The sequence below is a fragment of the Hippocampus guttulatus genome, chromosome 7, assembly GCF_054856545.1.
Source record: "Hippocampus guttulatus isolate MCC_2025c chromosome 7, RoL_Hgut_1.0, whole genome shotgun sequence".
Lineage (NCBI taxonomy): Eukaryota > Metazoa > Chordata > Actinopteri > Syngnathiformes > Syngnathidae > Hippocampus > Hippocampus guttulatus.
The window spans coordinates 6,361,136-6,376,840 of NC_141267.1; the positions used below are offsets into that span (position 1 = coordinate 6,361,136).

A 15,705-nucleotide genomic window follows, 5' to 3' on the forward strand; every position below is an offset into this window, starting at 1 on the left:
AGGGGTGTCAAACTCGTTTTTGTCGCGGGCCACTTTGGAGTTATATCTTCCCTCGGAGGGCCGTTAAGGCAGTGTAACCGAATAAATGCTTCATCAACACATTGTATTATTACTTGTACACAAAAAAAGGATGGCTCACTAGTTTTGAAATCAGTCAGGTATTTGTTCAATTATTGGTCAAATGAGTAAAAACAGGGCAACAGAATCTTTGCAAAATGTCACCGTTAGTTTATTATTATGTATGACAATTTGAGATTTCGGTGCAGGTTTAAATCACGGATCATGGAAGTTGACACAGATGATTTGCTTTCGCGGGCCACATAAAATGATGTGGCGGGCCAGATTTGGCCCCCGGGCCTGGACTTTGACACCAGTGGACTATAGTCTCGAATGGCGTAGGGGTGTATTCATATGACTTTGGTTCAGAAGGCGTGGGTTCAATTTTCAGTCGGTGATGGTGTGAATGTGAGAGTAAATGGTTGTCTGTCCCTCTCCACTATATTCTACGCCCCATGAGCCTTTGAGTTAAATTGGTGTGCAGCTTCCAGTATAGTGAAACCAGCGTTTTGTTTGCATGGAAACTGTTTGTGGGAGTTCAGTTTCTATAATATTTACAGACTTCAGCAAGGCCATTTGATGCATCTTTAAGAGAAAACATTTCAGTCCCGCTTTCTGCTAATGGAGCAGTGTAGGAGGATGACATAAAAAAGAGGCCAGTGACATGGTACAGTCACATGTTTAACTACTTTCCGAACTCTGTTGCGTCGGATGTGACGCAATGAGCAAAGGCTCTGAGGCAATACTATAATAAAACAGTAATAAAGTTGGTCACATTTTTTAAAAGAGGTCGGACACCGTCTTATTTAGTTTAACGCAGGCTTTGGACCGAGCCAAACCTACAATTTCCCACTGCATGGTAACCACATGACCGTAACCCTCAATGTAAACAAGCTTCATTCATGTAGCTCGATGTTATCACTCTATCAATCTTCAAAGTTTATGTGAACATCTCTAAAAAGTACTTCAACCTCCCACTGCAAATATTTAAAATGAAAAGGAGCACAGGTAGGGTGGCCCGGTAGTCCAGTGGTTAGCACGTCGGCTTCACAGTGCAGAGGTACCGGGTTCGATTCCAGCTACGGCCTCCCTGTGTGGAGTTTGCATGTTCTCCCCGGGCCTGCATGGGTTTTCTCCGGGTGCTCCGGTTTCCTCCCACATTCCGAAAACATGCATGGCAGGCTGATTGGACGCTCTAAATTGTCCCTAGGTGTGAGTGTGGGCGTGGATGGTTGTTTGTCTCTGTGTGCCCTGCGATTGGCTGGCAACTGATTCAGGGTGTCCCCCGCCTACTGCCCGAAGACAGCTGGGATAGGCTCCAGCACCCCCCGTGACCCTAGTGAGGATCAAGCGGTTCGGAAAATGGATGGATGGAGGAGCACAGGTACAACATTGAGGTGGTGGTCTTTTCAAGACTATTTTTTTTCTGTGATCCTCATCCTGGGGAAGGTGCTAGAAATGAGCATTTATCACAAGAACATTCTCTTGTCCTTGTGCAGAGTGCCAGTTCAAAACAATGCTCTTGTAATTACAGATTCAACTTCTTCTGCTTGTTAGTACAGCCACCAACAGTGTAACAAGTACCCAAGCCACGCAAGACATTTTTCAATGCAATGGGGACTCATGGTCACTTAGAAAAGGGAGTGAAAAAACTCAAATAAACTGCTCCCTCAAATGAAACCCACTGAATCAAAATTTTACCAGAAATCTGTGACAAAAAGTAATAATCGTCACAGCCCTCTGGAATAAGGTGGATATGTGCTCTCCAACAATCGTACTTGTTCTGAGTCAGCTCCATTCAGCTGATCATAAATAGGATCAGTGGAATAGAAAATGGACGAATGGACTATAGCAATACTGTATTCTCTGCATTCAGTGATGGATGTTGGTTACATGGAGGTAAAAAAAAATACACATGCGATAGAAATTTAACCAAAAAAAAAGCAGCTCCAAAATAAAGGTAAACAGGAGTTTTGGGTCCTTTCTTTTATGTTGAGCCAGTGGTGTAACTAGGGCACTAAAGGCCGGTAGCAATTTTTTTGCACAATGAATAAAAGAACTGTGATAGTATAGGAAATAAGAATAAACTATGTTGAATAAATATTTGGATACAAACAGGGGTCGGGGGCGGGGGGGGGGGGGCATCAGTGATTTGGGGAAAATATTTTCGCGAACAGCTGCTGTATTTCCTGGCCGGTCCTAGGCATCATGGCCTCCAGCACATCTCTGGATACAAACATACATTTTTATTAATGAGCATTCAATACAGATTACACACTGTATGTAAGAACACCCTGCTTAACGTACAGTATAGTCTAATAGTATTAAACGTGTACCTTGAATTACTTGCATTTGCCGGGGTTGAAGTAAGGAATTTAAGATTGGACATGGGAAGAGCTACATGAGTTAGGTGCACGTTACTTGCTGTGCTCCTGGCTCTACGCCCCTAACTCGGCACCAATCGTACACGACTGTACAACACTGCGGCACTGAAACCGAGCTACACAGAGAGAGGGAGGGAGGGAGAGAATCTGCGAGAGAGCGCACCTCCCCCAGACATCAGCGAGACCGTCCGTATACTCCGCTCTCCGGACATGTGCTGCATGTAGCGGTAGCAGCACTAGCATCGGCGGCTGTGGAAGACACGGCACAACCACCCCGTCGTTGGGGCTCCTTCAAAATAGCTCGTTATTTTAATCTTTTTTTTAGGGGGCGGGAGGAGGTGGGAGCGGAAATCTTTATTTCACTCATTTTGGTGATGAGCTTGCTGGGCGCTTATAAGAAAAAGAGCACTTATGATGGCTATGAATCTTTGCAGTTGGTCGATAGTGGCAGAGATAGCTTCAGTGCCGGCAGAGGAGGGGGAGGCAGCACACTCGCAGGCCCGGTAGCTGCTCTCCACAGACCGAAGGTCGGCCCCGATAAAGAGGAAGACTGCAGCACCATGGACAGCTCAGGTAGGAGTCCGCACACCGTCTCCGGTCACCCTCGTTATGGCGTTTGTAGCAGGGAGTGACTAGCGGAATGGCTTCGGCAATCGTTAAGCCATGTATAGAGTGGACGTAGCAGATGGGATGGCTGGCAGTCGTGACAATCTTTTACAATATCACCATGGAGTCCCTTCTTGTACGGGCCTCTTAAATGCTCATATTGGGTTGCAGTGCAGTCTGCTTTGCTGCCATGATCACCTCCTGCCAGGTTTAAAATGATCTCACAAGAGTGAGTAAAACCCTTCAGGCCGTTCAGCAACCAATTAATGTCTTCTCACTATATATTACCTTTGAAATTGCACATGGATTGACTGTATATATTCAAGTATATAGACCTTTCCACTATGACGTCGCATGTACTTCCGCATGACAAAAACTCAAATTCTCTCAAATTGACCCTATGCATGCACCATTCCTGTATTTCCAATTTGATGGTGTGCTAACTTCCGGTCGCTCGTCCGGTTGCATAGTGATAACATTGATAGCATCAAGCTCTTTAAAATATACTCGCTGTCTGCTGGAATGACATGAAGTTACCATAAATGACATATCGTATCTTATTAATTGTTCCAGTTAGTTAAGCAAATGTCGCTTCAGCGATCAAAACACCACGGCTGACTGAGCCATTCGAAGTCATTCATATACTGTGTGTATATATATATATATATATATACTGTATATAAAAAAAAATCCTCGTCTCACCCCTCGGGTGGTGTCCGTCCCTCATTCAGCTCGGGTCCTCTACCAGAGGCCAGGAAGCTTGAGGGTTCTGCGCAGTATCCTTGCTGTTCCCAGCACTGCACATTTCTGGACTGAGATGTCCGATGTTGTTCCCGGGATCTGTTGCAACCACTCATCCAGTTTGGGGGTCACTGCCCCGAGTGCTCCGACAACCACAGGCACGACTGTCACCTTTACCTTCCAGGCTCTCTCCAGCTCCTCTCTGAGCCCTTGGTATTTCTTGAGTTTCTCGTGTTCCTTCTTTCTGATGTTTCCATCACTTGGGACCGCTACATCCACTACAACGGCTTTCCTCTGCCCTTTATCTATGATCACGATATCTGGTTGGTTCGCCATTACCATCTTGCCAGTCTGGATCTGGAAGTCCCACAGGGTCTTCGCTCTGTCATTCTCCACCACCTTCGGAGGTGTTTCCCATTTTGACCTTGGGGTTTCCAGTCCATACTCCGCACAGATGTTTCGGTAGACTATGCCAGCCACCTGGTTATGGCGTTCCATGTAGGCTTTCCCTGCCAGCATCTTACACCCTGCAGCTATGTGTTGGATCGTCTCAGGTGCCTCTTTGCACAACCTACACCTCGGGTCTTGTATGGTGTGGTATATCTGGGCCTCAATGGCTCTGGTGCTCAGGGCCTGCTCTTGAGCAGCCAGGATGAGTGCCTCTGTGCTGTCCTTCAGGCCAGCCCTCTCTAGCCACTGATAGGACTTCTTGAGATCGGCCACTTCAGTTATGGTCCGGTGGTACATCCCGTGTAGGGGCTTGTCCTCCCATGATGGTCCCTCTTCCAGCGCCTCATCTTCTGTTCCCCATTGTCTGAGGCATTCTCTGAGTACGTCATCCGTTGGAGCCTTCTCCTTGATGTATTCATGGAGCTTGGATGTTTCATCCTGGACAGTGGCTCTCACACTCACTAGTCCCCAGCCTCCTTCCTTTCGGCTTGCGTACAGTCTCAGGGTGCTGGATTTGGGATGGAACCCTCCGTGCATGGTTAGGAGCTTTCGGGTCTTAACGTCCGTGGTCTGGCCTCTCTTTGGCCACCTTATTATTCCTGCAGGGTATCTGATCACTGGCAGGGCATAGCTGTTTATTGCCCGGGTCTTATTCTTGCCATTGAGCTGGCTTCTTAGGACTTGCCTCACTCGCTGGAGGTATTTGGCCGTAGCCGCTTTCCTTGTTGCCAGTTCGAGGTTGCCATTGGCTTGTGGTATACCGAGGTACCGTATTTTCACGACCATTCGACGCACCGTATGGTTGGGCGCAGTCTCATTAATGGGTGCTATTTCTGTATTTTACACATAGACAAAACACACTGTATTATTGGGCGCAATTTTAAAGTGGTAAAACATACGTCAGCTTAAACATATGGCATGCATGCGCGCACGCTAAAATCACGTTAGCTTGTAGCATACGGTAGCATGCCAAGACATACAGATACAAGCTAAAAACACGTTTTTAAAAAGGCAACGAAGCAAAATGGAGTTCCGTTGTATTTTATTTAGCCATCGTACAATGTACTCACGTTTTTCGATCAATCATCACCCAGAAATCCATCAAAGTCCTCATCCTCTGCATCAGAATTGAACAATTGTGCAAGTACCGGTAATCCATCAAAAACGCCGTGTTCCCTCTCGTTGTCAGTCACTCTCATTGCCATGTGGCTCCACAGAAATGATGCCGGCTTTGCCAAAAACTCGAACAACAGTGCAAGAAGACACGTTCGTCCAAGCAGACACAATCCATTCGCAAATTATGGCGTAACTCGCCCGGCGCTGCCTCTCACTCTTTGTAAAGTTGTGTTTGCCATCGATCATTCATTGTTCCCATGCCGCTCGCAACTTTACTTTGAACGCCCGGCTGATGCCGATGTCCAGCGGTTGGAGTTCTTTAGTCAAGCCTTCGGGAATAACGGCAAGCTCAGAGTTCATTTGCTTGACTTGGTTTTTCACCGCTGCTGTGAGATGGGCACGCATGCCAAAAGCATAACCGATGGCTTGAAGTTTGAACTGAGCTTCGTAGGCGTGTCTCTTTGTAGAATTTATTTTCGGGGGTTCTTAGAAACCAAAACCGAAGTTGTTTTGCAACAATGCACATAGCCACACTCTATACAGGTGTTGGTACCTGCTTGTAGCGTCCCTTTAGCGTCCACTTACACGCCCACCCTTCACTGATTGGCGGACTGCTTCCCCGCATGCCTGTCACTCACGTCTGCCTTTTCTCTCTCTTTCTCTCCATATATGTATATATACACGCCCACCCTTCACTGATTGGCCGACTTCTTTGCCGCATGCCTGTCCACAGTCACTTCCGCCTTTTCTCTATATAAACAGCGTGTCGGCTGTCAGTCAGGGTTTGGAACTCAGCGCATAGACAAGACGCTCCGCATCATAAGGCGTCCTGTCCATTTTGGAGAAAATTTTAGACTTTTAATGGCGCCTTATAGTCGTGAAAATACGGTACTTGTAGCTGTCCTCATTGTCTGCTATTGTTCCTTCAGGGAGTGAGACCCCTTCAGTGCGGACTACCTTTCCTCTCTTAGTCACCATCCGACTACATTTCTCAAGCCCGAATGACATCCCGATGTCGCTGCTGTAGATCCTGGTTGTGTGGATCAGGGAGTCTATGTCCCTTTCGCTCTTAGCATACAGCTTTATGTCATCCATGTAGAGGAGGTGACTGATTGTAGCTCCATTTCTGAGGCGGTATCCATAGCCTGCCTTGGTGATTACTTGGCTTAGGGGGTTCAGTCCTATGCAGAACAGCAGTGGGGAGAGTGCATCACCTTGGTATATGCCACATTTGATGGACACTTGGGTAAGTGGCTTCAAGTGTGGTTTTCCACATCCTCATCGAGTTCGCAACGAAGGCTCTTAGGGTCCTGTTCACCTTATACAACTCCAAGCATTCAGTGATCCATGTATGTGGCATCGAGTCATAGGCTTTCTTGTAATCAATCCAGGCTGTGCACAGGTTGGTACGTTGGGACCTGCAGTCTTGTGCGACTGTTCTGTCAACCAGGAGCTGATGTTTGGCTCCTCTGGTATCTCTACCAATGCCCTTCTGTGCTTCGCTCATGTATTGATCCATGATCCACTTATCTTAGCCGCAATGATGCCTGACATGAGCTTCCATGTTGTGGAGAGACAGGTTATTGGCCGATAGTTGGATGGGACTGCACCCTTTGAGGGATCCTTCATGATCAGGATCGTTCGCCCTTCGGTTAGCCATCCTGGGTGAGTCCCATCCCTCAGCAGCTGGTTCATTTGTGCTGCTAGGCGCTCATGGAGTGCTGTGAGTTTCTTTAGCCAGTAGGTGTGGACCATGTCCGGGCCTGGTGCTGTCCAGTTCTTCATATCTGAGACTCGTTCCTGTATGTCTGCCACTGTTATGGTAACTGGGTTCTGTTCAGGGAGGCTGCTGTGCTCCTCTCTCAGGGTCACCAGCCATTGTGCACTGCTGTTATGTGCAACCTCCTTCTCCCATATGCCTTTCCAGTACCTTTCAGTTTCCAGTCTTGGTGGGTCAGCTCTGTTGTTAGGACCCTGCCACTGAGCGTACACATTCGCAGGTTGTGTTGCGAACAGCCTGTTTATTCGTCTGGCCTCATTCTCTTTCGTGTATCGCTTTAGGCGGCTGGACAAGGCTTGTAGCCTTTGTTTGGCAGTTTCGAGTGCTTCAGGTATGGTCATCTGGATGTACCTCTCGGGTATCGGCCTTTTCATCACACCTCTCTGGGCCTCAGTCAATTGACTCACATCTTTCCGAGCCGCCTTGATCTTAGCCTCCAACCGCCTTTTCCATGGTGGGTAACGTATCTCATGGCTTCCATGGTTGCTCTTATAGCCAAGCATCTCAAGGATCACTGATGCTGAAGCGTATATCAGCTCATTGGTTTCCGTGATCGTTACGGTAGGGATCGCCCTCAGTGCTGCATTCACACTTTCCATGAGACTTTCAGGTGGTACTTCACATAGCCGTTGTAATCGGTTTCTAGGTTGCCCAGCTTTCATTCTCGCCATGATCTTAGCTTTCAGGTCAGTTGCTGCCTCGCTCAGCATTTTATTCATTGGGGCTGGCCTCCCAATCTCATCATCTGCATTCATTGGGGCTTGCCTCCCAATCTCTGGTATGACCTCCTCCTCTGATCTGGCAGCCTGGGGCCCTTCACCATGGAACCTGCGTTGTACCTCATCAATCTCAAGTTGTGACAGCAGTTGCCGTTTGTGGATGTTGGAACACTGAGCTACTAGTTGTTTCGTGGTCAACCGTGACTGTGGGTTTCGAAGTTACCATTTAGCCCACATTCTCTGCATGTAACCCCTCTGACTAGGGTTGCTTGAGTAGTAGCATTCCAACAGAGCCATGTTATCGCATCTCGCCCATCTCCGCTTTGTTCCAGTAGCCCATTTTTCATCAAGGTGCTCTGGTTCCCCAGCACCTGACGCAGACCTTGTTTGGCCGGGCGACGTCTGAGCAGGCATGTCATTCATTTTACTGTCTCTCATCATTGTATGAGGTAGGCATTAGCGTGAAGGATCTTGCTCAAGGACCCACACTGGATGGTGTTATGTGCTCATTTTTTGCCCCAAGCGGGATTCGAACCACCGTCTCCCGTATGCCAAGCCGATGCCTTACCAACTGAGCTATCCAGCCGCATATATATATATATAAAAAAAAAAAAGGCAGAGGAAAGCCGTTGTAGTGGATGTAGCGGTCCCAAGTGATGGAAACATCAGAAAGAAGGAACACGAGAAACTCGAGAAATACCAAGGGCTCAGAGAGGAGCTGGAGAGAGCCTGGAAGGTAAAGGTGACAGTCGTGCCTGTGGTGGTCGGAGCACTCGGGGCAGTGACCCCCAAACTAGATGAGTGGTTGCAAAAGATCCCGGGAACAACATCGGACATCTCAGTCCAGAAATGTGCAGTGCTGGGAACAGCAAGGATACTGCGCAGAACCCTCAAGCTTCCTGGCCTCTGGTAGAGGACCCGAGCTGAATGAGGGACGGACACCACCCGAGGGGGGGTGAGACGAGGAATTTTATATATATGTGTGTGTGTGTGTGTGTATATATATATATATATATATATACATACATACACACACACACACTGTATATAAATCCATCCTCAGATCATCAGCAAGCTCTGCGGAAGCCTGACATTGAACCTGTTCATTTGAATCAGGTGTGTTGCAACAGGGAGACTTGGAAAACATGCAGGACAGCGGCCCTCCAGGACCTGAGTTTGACACCTATGCTCTAAATTGTCCCGAGGTGTGAGTGTGGGAGTGCATGGTTGTTCGTCTGTGTGTGCCCTGCGATTTGCTGGCAACCAATTCGGGGTGTCCCCCGCCTACTGCCCGAAGACAGCTGGGATAGGCTCCAGCACCCCCCGCGACCCTAGTGAGGATAAAGCGGTTCGGAAGATGAATGAATGAATCAATATATATATACACACATATACAGTATATATACACAGTGATCCCTCGCTATTTCGCAGTTCGTTTATCGCGGCTTCAGGGCATCGCGGATTTTTTCAAACAGATTCTTAAAAAATAATAATAATTTTAAGTCCGCAAAAAGTCCGCAAACGGTCTGGGAGAAGCAGCGAAAGTCAGCAAAACAACAGCGAGTCACATAGAGCAACATATACAGTACTACATGTATATGTTTACTGTATTTTGTTATTCATACACTAACCTAACCTCAACTCAACTGTATTTATAGAGCACTTTCAAACAGCCATCGCTAACCTATAACCTAACTTATACATGTTTAAATCTATGAGTATACAGCCTGTCCGCTACAGGCCCAAACAATAACTCCCGCCCATTGTTAAACTCTTTCTGGCAATCAAAGGCTTTCAACTTGTGGTGATTGGAGCGCAATGAAGCTACGCTTGTAAAAATACTACTTTTTCATCTTTACCACATTTAGTGAAGCAAAGTTCCATGGCATTCCTTTAAGTACCTTTGAACATGTTTTACCACAGTAAATTGGCTTCTTCTTGATGTAGCGAAATACGGAGATGATCTGCTCAACACAAAACTCAAATCAGGTCTTGTGCAAGTAGTTAGAGGTGAATAAATAAAGTGAGGCACAGCCTCTCTGTGCTTCCTGACATCACACATGTCGTCTGTATCCTTAGTATAGTCAAGCTTTTGTCTGGTGTCACTCTGGGTTTACAGTCATCCATGTTGACCCTTTCAAGACTTTTTTCAACATACTTTCATTGAATGATTTTTTTTTTACTTTTCACTTTGTTCAAAATCAATACCTAGTGTTTCAGTTTATCCAAGTCGTTCATCTTGAATTTTGTTGCTGTCATTTCTTTTACTTCTCTCAGCAGGTTTTCATTAATTGCAACAATAATCAATTCACCAACCCATATTATTTTGATCACTTTCTCACCATTATTTACTTTTGTGTAAACACAATGATCAACGGGGTTTTGCACAAACTAGTTTTTGTTCAGATATTCATGTGGCATTTTTCCGACATCTGCCTTTGACTTTTGTGCATATTAGAACTCACATTAGATTCAGCCAGTATGAGTAAACATCTCAAAACGCTAATGTTTAGAAATTCGATTCCATATACAGAAGACTCAAACGAAGAAGCAAACAATTTTCAGCCAAGTATCACAAATTAATTGTATTTACAATTTTCATTGAACCCGTTCATGCCCCGTTACCCGATAACATGATAAGCTGTCTACCTTTGTAACCTCTGTCACTGAAAGGGTTAATTTTCTAAATATTACATCTTCCTGAAGACTGAGGTACTCTATATAAATGGGACATTCTAAATAAAGTTTTCTGAAACCTCTTAAATTAGAGCTGAAAGTGCACACTTTGATATGAATTCAAATTCATTGTAGTGGTATAGAGGGAAAATGTACCAGTCCCTACTCTGTTACACTACATTTCTAAATTTCATTACTACAGTCTGACAAAACAGTGTGCCTTTAAAATAAAACAAACAAACAAAAAAACTTTTTGGCCTCAGATTTTAGAGCATTTTCTTTTTCTTTTTCCAGATATGGACGCCAACTATGGGGGAGGACTGTTGGATATGGTCAAGGGCGGAGCTGGAAGGTTCTTCAGTAACTTCAAAGACAATCTCAAGGATACCCTAAAGGACACATCCACCAAGGTCATGCATCAGGTTGCCACGTAAGTATTTACAAATCATCCATCCATCCATCCATTTTCCGATCCGCTTATCCTCACAATGGTCGCGGGGGTTGCTGGAGCCTATCCCAGCCGTCTCCGGGCAGTAGGCGGGGGACACCCTGAACCGGTTGCCAGCCAATCGCAGGGCACACAGAGACGAACAACCATCGGCACTTACATTCACACCTAGGGACAATTTTAGAGTGTTCAATCAGCCTTCCATCCATGTTTTTCGAATGTGGGAGGAAACCGGAGTACCCGGAGAAAACCCACGCAAGCATGGGGAGAACATGCAAACTCCACACAGGGAGGCCGGAGCTGGAATTGAACCCACGACTTCTGTACTGTGAGGTCGATGCGCTAACCACTGGACCACTGGGCCGCTTTACAAATCATAAATATGTAAATAATGTATAGTCAAATCAATGCACCGTCAGATTGCTCTTTCAGAGCTAAATAATGCGGGTTCAGTCAATTAATTTTTCTGATTGTTATGTAAGCACTGGGCCGCAGGGCGAAAAGTTGGCAGTGCACGCGCATTACAATTCTGAGGCTGGGGGTTCGAATCTGGGCTCTGACCTTCCTGTGTGCAGTTTGTTTGTTCTCGCAGTGCTTTCTCCATGTATTTCGAGCTTCTTTCCATATTCTTAAAACATGCATGTTCGTTTCATTGAAGACTGTAAAATGTCCTTGGATGTGAACGTAGGTGGTTGTTTTGCGATACTGAATGTGCCCCGTGATTGGCTGGCGACCACTCCCGGATGCATCCTGCCCCTGGCCCAAAGTCAGTTGAAATAGGATTCAGCTCACGTGCGACCCTTATCAGCATTTAGCAGTATAGAAAGGAGACAGATGGATCTGCGGTGCCTTGGATAGCAAGATACGGAAACAACACGAGGACAAAACACATAAGAGTTGTCTGCACAATCTGCGTTGGATGGTGAGATGGATGGATGGATTAATTTCTGGTTGTACATGAGAGAAGACACTGTGATTAGTTTCATTCTCTGAAGAAGCATGGAAAAAAAGAAAAAATCAAATCACACACATGATTATTATTATCAATAACAAATATAACAAGCTGGGATTTTTTTTTAACTTCAGAATTCATTCTGCTGTTAGCATCATGAGTTATATTCGTAATAAGACTAGTGAGCCATTCCAGAAGCAGCCATATAAGTACCAGCCTGCTCCACAGATGAGCTTATGTGTTTTGGATCACAAGCATATCCTTTCTTTCTCCATACCTTGGCCTTTCCATCACTTTGGTCTCATCGGTCTATAAAACTTTGTTCCAAAACCTTTGTAGATCTTTGCAAAATCCAATCTGGCCTTCTGATTCTTTGTGCGGATGAGTGGTTTGCATGTTGTGGGATGGCCTGTATACTATATTTCTTCTCTCAAAATCTTCTTCGAACAATGGATTGTGATACCTTGACCTCTGCCCTGTGGAGGTTGCTAGTGACTCACCGAATGTTGTCTCTAGATGTATCTTCACAGCTCTCTCAGTGTTTCTTGTCATCAACTGCTGTTGATACTCTTGGCTGACCTGTTTGATGTCTGTTGCTCAGTAGCTTCCTTCTTTTCAGGACATTGTTGATTGACTGTGCCCGATGTTTGTGCAATAGCTCTGCTCGATTTCCCCCTATTCTCTCAGTTCCAAAATGGTTTGCTTTTCTCCCATAGACAGGCCTCTGGTCATCAGTTTTGCTTAACAGCATTTGTCACAGGTGAAACTCCAAACCAAAAAGAAGCACCATCTAATATTTGAGCGGTCAATCTAAAAGGCAACGACTGAGTAACTGGAAACACCCATCAGTCACGTGTTCTAATACTTTTGCTCAATTAAAAAACGGGCGGACTCAAACAAAAGGTGCTTTCTCTGGAGTTGTTTCACACATCTAGATGTAAATGCTCAGAAATAAAAGCTGATTTCTGAACATTTGTCCAAAATTCATTTTTTTGATCTGATACCATAATGTTTTCGGTGTACAGCAAAAGTAAAGAAGTTGACCTGACCACTCCAATATTCTGGCCTGGGACTTTATGTTTTAGCATGCCTGCGCATTTTAGGCTACTTCCATTCACATTCATTTTGCAGTAGTTTGCACTGATTTACGCGAGTAACTAAAAAAGTCGAATTATTATTATTTTTTATTCTTTGATGAGCCTTTCAATAAAAACGGCACTGGTTAGAGATGTGAACCAGAGCAGCATGGTTCGGAAACACCAGAGTCTGGCACAGCGTGCTCCACTCAGTTTGTGAGCGTGTGCACTGTTTGTGCACCGGGCCCACAAAGGGGGCTCTGTTTTTAAAAAAAATGCACAACCATTTCCTTACACTGTTGACTCAGCAGGTCTGATCATGAATATTCCTGCCTTGTGTCTCCCTCTTTAGACCTGCACTCTCCTGCCCTGTTGTTTCTTTTTTTTCAGCTCTCTTCCTCAGTTTTCTGTCTGTCTCTCTCGCTTCTCTCCATGACTAAATTATTCATAGCTGTTGATTGTGCTAACTGGCCGGTGCATTGCTGTTATGCAGGAGGGTGCATTTCATTGTGCCTCTGTGTGATGCATGTTCATTCAGTGCCTATACAATACTGTATGTTGAGTGGGTACTATGAATAGAGAGGGGATACGCTACGATAGCCAAAAGCGAACAAATAGATTGAAAGATCCTTTCGGCTGCTAATCATCTTCTCTGTCATGGAGGAGATGAGCCTATCCCGGCATAGTTTGGACTGATCACAAACATTCACACCTATTGGCCTAAGAAATGTTTCTAGAAATTGTTTCGAGTAAACGAATGAGGCTTTTGGTTCGATGTTTTGCATGAATCGATGACAGACGTAATTAAGTAGGGATGAATGGAAGACCAAACTTGTACCTGAGGCAGTCGAGTAAATCATTGGAAAGAACAAAATTATAACCCCCAAGATAAATGTGCTAATGCTCCGAACACCACAATTAATTATAGATTTATACACCATGATGTGACATAGCATTTCATTACAGAAAGAAAAGAGAAGTTTATTTATCACACCTCAACTGCAAACACTCCAATTAGTGTAAGAGGTCATTATTTTTCTGGAAAATTTTATATTCCCTATTAGGGCTGAGGTATACTGTAGAAACCCCTTAAAGTTAGGAGGGCCCCACCAAGGGCCCTCCGTCATCTGTCAAAAGAAATCGCTGATGCACGTCGTCATGTGTGAACATGTTATACATCTTTTAATTAATAATTCTTTTTATGTATGCATAAGATGCATATATGCAACTTAGATTTATACTGTGTACAGTTTTCTGAAACATTTATTTAATTTGAGCATGCAACACTTTGTTTTTTTTTCTTCTTCTCAACCCATCCCCCCATCCCCCCCGCCCCCAATTTTGCTGCTGTAGACTGCAAATTTCCCCAATGTGGGACAAATAAAGGTTATCTTATCTTGTCTTGTCTTATCTTATCTTAAAAGCTGAGTTTCTGGAGATTTGAATGGTACCCTACATGTTACAATTGTCGAATTTGAACCGAAGCTTGGGGAGACTTAAGCTTTGATCCTGTAGTGTTTTCAAGTCCTCATCAACATTCAAAATCCATTTTCAAGGCAGATATTGTGAAAAGAAATTAGACGAACATAAAGATTCGCCTTTTTTGTCTGTTTTCGAACATCCATAGTTCAGTGACAGGAACACTTACACAGATTCTTACTGTACGGGAGAAATATTCATAATAATAACATTTTGAATATTTCAAAAAGAGACCAAAACTATGCTGATACTCTAAATGGTTCAAGAATAGCGACAAATTTACTTTGGGTGCACCTTTCCATCTGCGTTTTTGGCAAAGTTGCCCTTGGTTTAAAGGGTTAAAGAAGAAACTGTCATTTTCATGTGTTGCATCCATTGGAGTTTTTTTCAGACAATTGTGACATTTACCTCGTGAGGATAATTTCATCCTTCCGTTTTCTGATCCGCTTTAACCTCACGAGGGCTACGGGCGTGTCGGAGCCTATCGCAGGCGTCTTTGGGCAGGTGGCGGGGTACACCCTGAACTGGTTGCCAGCCAATTGCAGTCGTGAGGATGTGATTATATTGTTTGAGTATGCCTGCATTCATGACAATTAACAATTAATTGTCTTTCCTCTGAACTCGGTTGAAGAGCCACAAATAGGTGTCACTAGGTAGTTAAAGATGCAACCTAGAGAGCATTGAAGGAATGAAGGAAGAAATACAGTAAAAATGAATACAGGATACATATACAAGAATCGGTATGTCGGTAGTGTTATTTTATGTAGAAATTATGTTCCCCCCGCTGCCCCAAATTTGATTTACTTTCCCCCTCTCTGTGAAAATGTTCAAAACTGACGTGAACAGGGAATGTTCTTTGTTGCAGGTACACTAAAGGGGAGCTAGACATAGCCTACATCACGTCACGAATCATAGGTAAGTACACAAGAGTCACAAGTATGGCCGAATATCACCTGAATCATCGAAAGCAGGTTCCATTAAGCCCCATTCCTGTCCAATTGTTGAATAGATAAATGCTAGCTGAATATGACGTCTACAAGACTTGAATGTTTGTAGATACATTCTTGAAAAGCATTTTCCAAATCTTTCTTCCTATCCTATTTATCTTAGAATGTATTTCTTAGCACAACTTTTTACAGTCTCGTCATGCACATTCTCGTTTCATTTCTACCTTCAAGGTACCGGTAAATACATGTATTTAATTCATTTTTAGTCTTCTGT

At 44.6% G+C, this 15,705-nt stretch overlaps 1 protein-coding gene across 4 annotated transcripts in view; it reads left to right on the plus strand.

The window, feature by feature from the left end:
- dnajc6 (DnaJ (Hsp40) homolog, subfamily C, member 6) overlaps positions 1 to 15,705 on the plus strand; it is a 42,090-nt gene that overhangs the window by 4,975 nt on the left and 21,410 nt on the right. For 3 of the 4 annotated variants that reach the window (XR_015101377.1, XM_086115598.1, XM_086115599.1), the window contains exons 1-3: positions 2,816 to 3,014; positions 10,824 to 10,959; positions 15,350 to 15,399. Coding sequence is in view for 3 of the 4 variants with exons in the window: in XM_086115598.1 (XP_085971724.1) it covers positions 2,816 to 3,014; positions 10,824 to 10,959; positions 15,350 to 15,399 (385 nt within the window). In the remaining variant the exon portion in view is untranslated. Of the gene's footprint in view, positions 1 to 2,815; positions 3,015 to 10,823; positions 10,960 to 15,349; positions 15,400 to 15,705 lie in introns of those variants that run through there. The other variant, XM_086115601.1, reaches the window with a different exon arrangement.